Source organism: Mya arenaria, chromosome 10 (genome assembly GCF_026914265.1).
Source record: "Mya arenaria isolate MELC-2E11 chromosome 10, ASM2691426v1".
Taxonomy (NCBI): domain Eukaryota; kingdom Metazoa; phylum Mollusca; class Bivalvia; order Myida; family Myidae; genus Mya; species Mya arenaria.
In genome coordinates, this window is record NC_069131.1 from 21,516,787 (window position 1) to 21,528,295 (window position 11,509).

At 35.3% G+C, this 11,509-nt stretch overlaps 1 protein-coding gene across 2 annotated transcripts; it reads right to left on the bottom strand.

The window, feature by feature from the left end:
• Positions 1-959: 959 nt before the first annotated feature.
• LOC128205105 (kelch-like protein 9) lies at positions 960-11,066 on the bottom strand. Of its 2 annotated transcripts, none has more exons than XM_052906532.1 (4): positions 10,981-11,066; positions 8,332-8,492; positions 7,218-7,314; positions 960-4,542 (listed from the first exon to the last, which is right to left on the bottom strand). In XM_052906532.1, the coding sequence occupies exons 2-4, from the start codon at positions 8,482-8,484 to the stop codon at positions 2,849-2,851; spliced, it is 1,944 nt and encodes a 647-aa protein (XP_052762492.1). In that variant the 5' UTR covers positions 8,485-8,492; positions 10,981-11,066; the 3' UTR covers positions 960-2,848. The 2 variants fall into 2 exon arrangements, with proteins under 2 accessions (XP_052762492.1, XP_052762493.1); XM_052906533.1 differs by lacking the exon at positions 10,981-11,066 and adding an exon at positions 10,910-10,944.
• Positions 11,067-11,509: the final 443 nt, after the last annotated feature.

The following is an 11,509-nucleotide window of genomic DNA, read 5'->3' on the forward strand; positions in this document are numbered from 1 at the left end:
TAATCGACAAAAAAAAACAGCATAATTTCTCATTGGCTTCTTTCTACATACCAAGTTCCATGAATGTATACTGATATATTAAATATTTTGAGTTTTTACAGACAGAAACAAATAAAATGATTTGCATAATCTCCTAATGGCCCTCTATCAACATACCAGGTTTGATTTACCTGCTTTGCATACTTCTTGAGCTATTGTAGGATCTATTCAAAAAGTGGTATTTTCACCAAACTCTGCCATAGCAGCCAATCTTTGTCCAACAAAATAAAATGACTTAAATAACCTTCTTAAAACCTACAGTATAGTGAAATGTCTTTCCTTTTAGGCTAAGTACTGCTCTTTAACCAGTACATGTATATCCAAAAACTAAGTTTCATCAACTTGGATTGTATGCGTTTTGAGTTATTACAGAATACTGTCAAACCGGTGTTTTCACTATTTCCGTTGTCATCCCAACCTCAATTATTGATCAACAGAAATAAATGCTGTTCTTATTCTCCTTATAGCTTTCTATCCATATACCCCAGTTCATTCCTCTATCTCGTATACTTTCTCCAGTTATTGCAGGATCCAGTCAAAGCAGTATTTTCACTTTATGAAGTATTATAGTTTCCATAGCAACCACAATTAAGAGTAAAATATATAAAATGCAATGCATCATCTCCTAATGACCCTCGACCCACATGCAATGTTTCCTTATGCTAGCTTATTTTACTTTCTCCAGTTATTGCCGGATCAAGTCAGAGTGGTATTTTCACTATTTGAAGTATTTCCATAATTGATGTCAGACAGAAGAAATGCCACGTCTCATATCCTTATGACCCTCTATCCAAATACCAAGTTTCATTACCCTACCTTGCATATTTCTCGAGTCATTGCAGCACCCACTTCACAGACATAGATGGACGGATGGACCAAGGTTAAAACAGACTAACAGAGACCCTTCCATATCAGTTTGGCAGAATTTTAATCAGAACAAAAAACAAAATTATTATGCTGACTCTGTTTCAACAAAACATACCACTGTTAGATTCAAACTTTCATTATTGTAACATGATGAGACAAGTTTAACAGTATAATGGTCAAACGGAAACAGATTGCAGTTTCAATGTGCATACCTTGATATAAAACAAAACACATGCTTATATGTTACACTAAAACATTGTCATCAAGTAGCATGTCTACGCAGGCAAAGAACACTGTAAGGACAGGAAGAGAACTCCGCCTTACACGAATGAAAGGGGAGAAAAATGTTTCTCCATTGGGAAATTTTTCCATCAAAAGTGATGTTCTTATCTGACTTTAACAGCAATATATATGTTTGATATCAAAAGTAAAGTTCAGATGTACACCTACAGAAAAAATGCTGATTTAACATCAATATCTATGTACAAACACTAACAAGTAATTGTTTTGACATCAAAAGCAACATCTAATTGGACATCAATAACAATCATTTGTCAAATTGATATCAAAAGTACTGTCCAAATGACATAATTAGCACATCAAATTAACAAGTATAGCAATGTTCAAATTAGAACAAGTACAAATCACCTTTTCTTGATAACAGCAACAATTCAAGCACTAGTATTTAACATCAATAATACCCATTTGACAAATTGACATCAACAGCAATGCTCAAATTTGACATCAACAGCACTTCAATCACTTGGCAACATTTGTTCCATTACTAATGTATTCAGTTTATATAAATAACATTTATTTTTTTCACATCAATGAAAACATGTACACAATAAATTCCTATCACTTTTCAGTCACTTGTCATCATCAATGATTAGCAATATACTCATTGACATCACTTACACTTCACATCCATAGCATTGTTCCATTTTCACATAACATGCCAAGTCAGTTCACTCGACATTAAAACACATTCAGCTTTTAATATTCATTTGACATCTACAGTTAGATACAAATGGCATATACAGCAACGTACACATGACATTTACAGCAATGTACACATGACATTTACAGCAATGTACACATGACATCATAGTACTGCACACATGACATTTACAGCAATGTACACATGACATCACAGTACTGCACACATGACATTTACAGCAATGTACACATGACATATACAGAAATGTACACATGATATCTACAGCAATGTACACATGGCATTTACAGCAATGTACACATGACATCTACAAAAATGTACACATGACATCTACAGCAATGTACACATGGCATTTACAGCAATGTACACATGACATCTACAGAAATGTACATATGATATCGACAGCAATGTACACATGGCATTTACAGCAATGTACACATGACATCTACAGAAATGTACACATGACATCTACCGAAATGTACACATGATATCTACAGAAATGTACGCATGATATCAACAGCAATGTACACATGACATCACAGCAATGCACACATGATATCAACAGCAATGAACACATGGCATTTACAGTAGTGTACACATGACATCTACAGAAATGTACACATGACATTTACAGAAATGTACACATGGCATATACAGCAATGTACATATGGCATCTACAGAAATGTACACAAGACATCTCCAGCAATGACATCAACAGGAATGTACACACTTCATTTGCAGCAATATACACTTGACCTCTACCAGAATGTACACATGACATCTAATGGAAATGTACACATGACATATACAGCAATGTACATATGACATCTACAACAATGTACACATGACATCACAGTAATGTACACATGATATTACAACAATGTACACATGACATCATGATCTACAGCAATGTACACATTACATCTTCAGGAATGTACACATGATACCTACACATTAAGTCTTAATCATCAGTGCATCTAGAGATCACATGATTGAACAGTCTCCTTGCTCACTGTCAGAATCATCACTCCATAGGTCTTCTGAGGTGACGCTCTGTGAAGCTGGATCAAACAAGCTCTTCTTCACTTTGCAATGAGGGCAGTTTGCATGACAAGTGTGAAACTCACTGGATATCTTCCCTGGACACATTACTACACATGCTAAAGGCTTTGGAATGGGGGCTATCTGCTCCCATTTGGCTTCACTGGGATCAAAGACATCAGCATAGTTAACAGGTCCATCGTCTGTGTCTCCCCCAACTACATAGATTTTCTTCCCAAAGGAACACCGGGCATACATCCTTCTCATTCTTTTCAGCAACATTGACCCATTAGAGCGCAACCATTTGCGCTTCTGAAGGTCAAATCTTACGAGGGTCTCACCCTGACTTCCAGGATCGGCTTCAAAATCACACATATAAATCTCATGCCCAATAGGAAGTATTTCATCAGCTCGACATGACCCCCTTGAGAAGTTTTGAAATCCTTTCACTTGTCTTCCTTTGGTGTCTCGGACTAGAAACCTCTGCCCAGTATTTCGGCCATTCAGCTCATCAAGCGGGTTGAATATTAATGAACAAATGTACCTATTGTCAGCTATGCATGAAGACACTGCTGCATCTTCCTTTGTCTTAAAAATCTGCGTCCTGGAGATGATATTTTTCAACTCACTATCATAATATGTAGCACATACCACAACTGAGTTAACGTTGCTAGGCGGCAGAAAGCCTTCAGAAATGATGCAGAATTCATTGGTTTCTTTTAACGCAAACATGCTGTGAACATCACTCCCTGAGGGAACACTATCTGTGTCCTCAAATGGGGTCAAGTGAGAGGACCAGTTCCTTGCATTGAGATCGTACTTGTATACTTTTATCTGCCCTCCTGTGTCCTCGTAACGCCATCGTTCAACAATGAACAGAGCATCATCCTTACAGTTCAAAGAGCACGTAACTTCTGTGCAATCAAGAGTGTACGGGATTCTCGATAATTCTATCCATCTATCTTCTTGTATCAAGTATACAAACACAATCTTGTTAAACCTATCCCTTTCGTCCATCCCACCGACCAAAAACAGAACATCAATAGTAGAATTCTCTTTTATAATCCCTTTCTTCAGCATTTGTACTATATTTCCATACTTGTTAAGGCATTCTGGTGAGGACATCACATGTGGACAGGATTTCACTTCATTGGTTAAGAATTTAAGGGGTATTTTCGTCAAGTCCAAGGAGGAAAACAGTTCGGCGAAATACTTGGTGCGTTCTTTAGGATCCAGATCAACCCATTTTACAATAAAATTGAAGAGAGAAATCCTAGGTACATAGCTCAATGCTGGATCGGACACAATATCCAAAAGAGAGTCGGGCGACAATTCAAAGGCCTCTGGAGTGTCCATAACATCAGGTAAATGTGCCCTCATGAATTCTAAGGCTTGTGAATAAAATTCAATATTGTAGGAGCCGGAAAGCAGGCACAGGGGAACACAGTTCTTAATTGTCAGCTCCGTATTGCGCAGGTATCTGTTACAGTCAGCTTTGAGATCATCTATTTGGAGGTAGTCGGCAACTTCCAAAATATCCTTGAGTTTTGAGAACTCCAAATGGATTTTTCCAGTATATAGGTATGTCAGAGCCATTTTAATGCACTCTGGTTTACCTATGCCAATATGAACCTTCCCTGAAATGTAAATAATTGAATCATTAAAGTGATACTTGTATTTATAATCATAAGCAAGTGTGTATGTATATAACCATATAACAAACATAAAGTTTGAGTGATAAACCTTCAACTACTTACTAAATAATGCATTTAAAGAAAATATTAGTTACTTATAACAGGATTGTAAAGTTCTGTGAATTTAAAAGCTGAAAACACACTGATATTAAATGACTCGTGGGTCCCAAAGGATTTACTGAGATCAACAATTGTTTCATAAGTAAGAAAATATGTGTTTTATCATCTTTCTTTAAATTAAACATGGTATCCTCCATAAGACCCAATGTTTTAGCTATTTAATGCTCCCTTTCAGTAAATTAAAACAATTGCAGCAATTGTGATACTGCTTATTTGGGAATAAGCGTGCATCTTTAAATATATAGAGGATAATCGTTTGTTCCAGTGTAAGCTCTTTATATATTTCACTGAGTGAGTGCCAAAAGCTATAATTCACGAGTGGCCAAGTCAAGAGTGAAATTTATACTTTTGGTGTTAACAAAGTGAAAATATTGTGATCTTACACTGCAACAAACAATTTCTATTTTTAATAAATGCCTGTAGATAAAGAATTTCAAATGACATTTTATTGTGGTTTTCAGGAAATTCCCCCAATTTTGAGTGAACATTAAGCCATTTTGAAAATGACGTAGTGGTAATTGTGTCCAAGCCCCATATATACATTGATGTTTGTCTTGAAATTGAGACCCGTCTAAATTTTCAAAACAGTGAATTCTATAAAATTGATATTTTTTCTGTTTTAAACTGATCTCAATAAAACACTGGTAAACATATAAAAAACCTTTTTTACATTGGCTAACTAAAATCTACTTGACTGAAAAGGCATTGCAAGAAGGTATGCAACTGAATCATATATGTGTAGATTTTTAAGCTCATTTTTTCTTTTATTATAATTGTATATCTATCGTTAATCCACATGGCCATATAACTCTCTACTGACAACACATCATAAAAAGTATCATCAAGCAATGTTAATAAAGCATACTTGTGACTCAATGAAATGACATTTATCATGCAATTATGCGTCTTTTAAATTATTTAAACCAGTAACGTATATATAATCAAACATTTTTTAATCAGGAATGTCATAATTAACACACATGGGTTTTTGCAGGTTTCGTGATTCTGAAAAAAATCCATTTTCAGTCGAATACAACCTCCCATAACAAAACACAGTACTTATAAACCAAATGCTTTATATCACATTAAAGGAGATTCTAAGCCAGTTACTCTGCTACCAAATTGGAAACAATTTATTGGAAATGACATCATTTTCTATTCCTCTTATGCAAAGGAGGGCAACAGATGAATGTCACAAAATAGTCCTCTTTGTGTTAATGTTCAAACAAACTCTAATGTAAAATACACATTAATTGAACTAATGACAAAAATAATTCATGGCTTGATAAACAGGGTGAGGAATCACGTGACTTAAAGGGGTTCTCAAATGGGTCACTACGGGTCACAACCTGAACCAATGAAAATAACAAGTAAGTAACATTAATACTAAATAACTTTTTTTGACAGTAAAGATAAGAAAATATTTCTTAGCTTAATATAAAATACTTTGCTATCTTCTGCTTCTACAGATGTGAACTATTTTAGATTTGCTTGTATTTCAATGATGCAATCCTTGGTCAAATTTTCAGCATTGCATCTTTCTACAAAGTTAAAATTACTGTACCGGTACCTAAAACTTTAACCTAAGTTCCTAAATAAATCATGGGCCATAAATTTGTATTTATGATGATATGGTGTTATGTAACCTAATTGTAAGATGGTCCTCAATAATTGCGTGAAGTATTAAGTCAATTGAATGAAGGACATAGAAGTTATAAGTAAAAATTCAAATTTCGCAGAAAACTTTAACCTGACAAAATGACACACTTAGTCAATCAGTAGCCATAATTTGTATTTGAAATAATATTGGGTTTTGTAACTAAACCTCATTTAATATGTGATTTTGTCTTGATCAACTGTGTGAAGTATTTAGTGAATTAAATTAAGGGTATTGCAGTTATAAGTGAAAATGCCAACGTGCACTACTACTTTAACCGGACACAGATGCAGACACAGAACGCCCGGAGTGAGAAGTAAAGACTCCTTATTCCTTAAATAGTTGAGCTAAGAATGTATAACACTTGTGACTGATAAATATTTGTTTCGAAAAATCCATATATTAAAATGCATTGCTGCATGACACAGTATGTTATGAAACTAACAAGCAGAATTTGTATTAAACTGTATTTAGTTTAAACTTATTTAATTTTACAACGATTGTAAAACAAGCTATTGCAACTTATATAAATCACTCTCATTGGCACGATGTTGCGCGAGAGTGTGGTCTTGTGTTGTGGGGGAAACTGGAGGAAACCCACTTGTCCAACTTGGTGACCACAAACCAAACTCACATGCGCCCAGGCCAGGACACGATCCTTGGTCACCAAGGTGAGAAGCGAGTGCACTAACCACTGCCCTAACCGGCTAACCTAAACTTTATTTGTCAATGGATATGCTAAAGTTTTTGAGATTTCCAAACTACTGAGTGTGAAATTCTGTCAGTAATCAGCTTGCAATACAATAGTAAACCTAGCTTAAATAAATATGTTTGAACTAACCTTGTTCCTTTTCCTGTAAGCCACTGCTGTATAATGACTCAAAGTATGCGCTGTAGACCAAAACACAGGAATGAGCTTTCATCTCCTCAAAGTTCTCCTGAAATGTATAATGGCTTAAAGTACATGTATTCACAGAAAACCAATACACAGGAATGAGCTTTCATCTCCTCAAAGTTCTCCTGAAATGTATAATGGCTCAAAGTACATGTATGCACAGAAAACCAGTACACAGGAATGAACTTTCATCTTCTATAAGTTCTCCTGCAATGTATGATGGCTTAAAGTACATGTATTCACAGAAAACCAATACTCGGGAATGAGCTTTCATCTCCTCCAAGTTCTCCTGAAATGTATAATGGCTTAAAGTACATGTATTCACAGAAAACCAATACTCAGGAATGAGCTTTCATCTCCTCCAAGTTCTCCTGAAATGTATAATGGCTTAAAGTACATGTATTCACAGAAAACAAATACACAGGAATGAGCTTTCATCTCCTCAAAGTTCTCCTGAAATGTATAATGGCTTAAAGTATGTATGTATTCAAAGAAAACCAAAACTCAGGAATGAGCTTTCATCTCCTCCAAGTTCTACTGAAATGTATAATGGCTTAAACAACATGTATTCACAGAAAACCAATACTCAGGAATGAGCTTTCATCTTCTCAAATTCCCCTGAAATGTATCATGGCTCAAAGTACATGTATTCACAGAAAACCAATACTCAGGAATCAGCTTTGATCTTCTCAAACTTCTCCTGAAATGTATCATGGCTCAAAGTACATGTATGCACAGAAAACCAATACAAAAAAGTGAACTTTCATGTTCTATAAGATCTCCTGAAATGTGTAATGGCTCAAAACGCATATATGCACCGAAAACCAATACACAGGAGTGAACTTTCATCTTCTACAATATGGACCTTGCTGTTCATTTTCATATTGTCTCTGGCAACATGTGTACCAAGTTTCATCTGAAGATATTGACCCATTTTTTATAGAATACTGACAACCTTGACACCTAGGCTTTGACATTACCTGAACTATTTTTGTTAATGAAAATTAAACCAAATTTCTTACAATATCTTAAAAAAAATAACTCCAACAGTTTTTTTTACCTTGTCACCAAATGTGATGGTGACGTCGCAAAACTCTGACTGAGATGTCATCTGCTCATAAAGAAGCCTCATAACTGACCGGTTCAGAGTCACTGAACTGTCCATATCCCTGGAGATAGGCTGAACCGTTTTTTTGTCTTCACAAAAAGACATTCTAAGCACTGAAAAGGAAAAATAGCAATGGTACGATTTAATGTAAAACTTACAGATGAGGTATATTATTTAGTAGTGCGAGTGTTAACATTTTAAAACACATAATCACAGAAAAAAAATGTTAATTGGAGAGGAGTGGGTGTGTGGGGGTAAGAACAATCCGCCCGGTTTGACAATTTGTTTCAGCAATTATAACATTAACATGCTAACATGCTAGTCAATAGCGAACATGCTAGCACAGTTACTTGGTATTTGGACTGCATTTCTGGCCAGTCAAGCTACCTGATTCGAGTGATTGGTCCCTAGGGTGATCTCTTGGGCTGAGAATCATAAAAAATGTGTTTTAATACTCTATGATACACATAATAAACAACAACCCACTTTTAGTCGAATATTTTTACATATTAAATATTTTTAAATTTCATACAATCTTTATCATTCACAAGTTATGAAGGTTAGCAGATTTTGGATTGAGACATATGTATGGAAACGAGCTCTGATCTACAGGAATTTTTCAATAAAACAACTGTATACGTCGCATGCATGTTCAAAAGGAAGTCCTCTTCAAGGTGCAATCGCTCAACAAGCACAAACTAGTAGCGTTTTCGCATTTTTTAAAATAATTCTGCCAAGAATACTGTTTATTTACCGACTCACAGATCTTCACCAGTAATTTTGACCATGCACACCGGCCGGACCCGGCAGGTGCTTTTCAACTTTACGCGCGAACAGAAAACGGGGATATGTTTAGCTTGTGACTGGTACCTGTCCGAGCGTACAGCCAAAGAGCACATGCCGGGTTCAGCTCTTGCGCATACTGAAAAGTACTGGCGAAGATCTGTGAGTGGACCAAATCCCACGAATCAGGTAGCTCAACTGGCCAAAAATCATACATGTGATAACGTCCCGGACGTCCAGGATTATCCCGGAAATCATATCTCTGTCACGGAGGGTGCATGTTTGTCCCGGAAAGTCATAAAAAAAAAAAACGAAAAAAAATCCTCGGAATCGATTATCTTAATTTTACCAATGTAAGTCAGCTATTTTGCCTGTCTAGGACACTGGTCGTAAAACACAGGACATGTTGACACTAATCCGTTAATTGGTACGTGTGTCGTCGAGGTCATCGTCAATCACCTGATAATTGATCTATTGGCCTATTGTTGTGCTAAACGAGTTGGGGAGGGTTATTGTATACAAATTCATTGTTTTTATATGGATTTGCTTGGTCTTATGAATGATAGCTTTTAATTGATGAATTGATATTTTTCGAACATTTTACCGACAAACGAGCATGAAGGTAAGTTCAAAGAAAGTAACAAAATGAGTAAAAAAACAAAATTAAAACACGGAAAACATCCAATATTCCATTCAAATTTCAAAGTTGATACGTCGTTATACTTTAAACAACTTTAAAAAACTTACGCGTCCATAAGGAATTTTAGTGTTTTGAACTTTTTTTCGAACTATCGTTGTGTATATTATTCATATCTTGGATTATCATTGGCTTTGTGTGTGTATTCAAAAGTGGTGTTAAGTGTAGTGTGGACAATGTCCAAATTCTATGACTTGCGTTGATATGATTATAAAACGAAATAAAATTGAGACATGTGTGCGGAGGCTTGTAAAGTGTGTAGTTGGTCCTGTTAGTGTATGTTCTTCAAATGAAATACATACTACACATAGAAAATCTATTGTATTATTTATTCATTTTTATTAATTCATGCTGGTATGATTATAAAACGCAATAAAATTGAAATTCTTCAGTTGATGTTCTTGTTCAAACCTACAAATATCACGCCCTGCAGAAACCGCAGGTCTTTCTCCTGACGTGACAGACACGTCTCTATCAAAATTATATGAATCTCCAAACGGAAAAAAGCTCATTGACTAGAAAATCTTCTTGATTGTCTGGAAAAATTGAGTGTCATAATTTGCAAAGGTTTTAAATGTGATAAAAAATTAATATTTTGTAACCAATGTTCTCAAAAGCGTGGGAAAACAGGTGCCCGTATAGTTGTTTATTTCCTGTTTTAATGAAACCGAAAGTAGACTGCATATCCTCCTGGTTAGCACTTCATTTAGAGCCTGGGAAAATATCTGGTGGTTTTATTTTTTCAAGAAAATGCAGAAAAAAAACCAACATGTCAAGTAAAAAATACGTCTTGGCAGTCAAAATAGGTACATTTACCCGACTTAAAAACGACTAAAATAGCCCCAGATATGCCATAGAATGCACCACAGACGTTACCCATTTAAAAAAAATGACCCCCCATTGTGCGTTGACATTACGACGAGTGTCCCGGAATCGACCCAAGAAATTATAACATGTATGCCAAAAATGATGTCCAAATACCAAGTAACTGTGCATGCTAGTGGTATTACGCCGGTCGTGGGTTCTAGCCAAAAACCAGGCACCTTTTACCTACGAGGTTTACTTTGATAATCGTGGGAAATGCCATTTACTTCAAAAGTAATTATTAAATCGATTTATACCGCGTGATGTGTACTGATGTAGCAAAATCCGCCAAGCGTTCCGACTTAAAAAATTTGGCTATGAAAATGGTTATTATTAAACTAAGGGAGGCAACTCTGTTATCAACATGATATTATCCGTATCTTTGCGTTCCGAAATAATATATTTCAATGTCAGTCGGTACAGTCCTTTTATAGCAGAGCTTTTAAAGATGCACTCCATCAGATTTACATTTTTACAACTTTTTTATTTTTTGTCTTGGAATGAGCGTGATTTTTACGTAAAGATCTACAAACAAATGACATAAGATTGCTGACAAAAAATCAGATCGTTGATTTTCATATTTCCGTACGAAAACGGTTTAAGAAAAATGCATAAAACATCAATTTTTGAACTTAAATATAAGATCTGCAATCTAATTTTTTTGTCAGCAGTATTATTTAACTGGATTCAATGGATTTTCGCAAAAATTGGCTCGTTCCAAGACAAAAAATAAATAAGTTGTCAAACGTTCAATCTGTGAGAGTGCAGCTTTAATTGCAATATAAC

Excerpts from the sequence above, each read along its gene's own strand:
- LOC128205105 (XM_052906532.1), bottom strand. The coding sequence starts at position 8,484 with ATGTCTTTTTGTGAAGACAAAAAAACGGTTCAGCCTATCTCCAGGGAT. Across the intron at positions 7,315-8,331 it reads CCATCACATTTGGTGACAAG|GAGAACTTTGAGGAGATGAA; the intron begins GTAAAAAAAACT and ends TATACATTTCAG. Across the intron at positions 4,543-7,217 it reads CTTACAGGAAAAGGAACAAG|GGAAGGTTCATATTGGCATA; the intron begins GTTAGTTCAAAC and ends TTTACATTTCAG.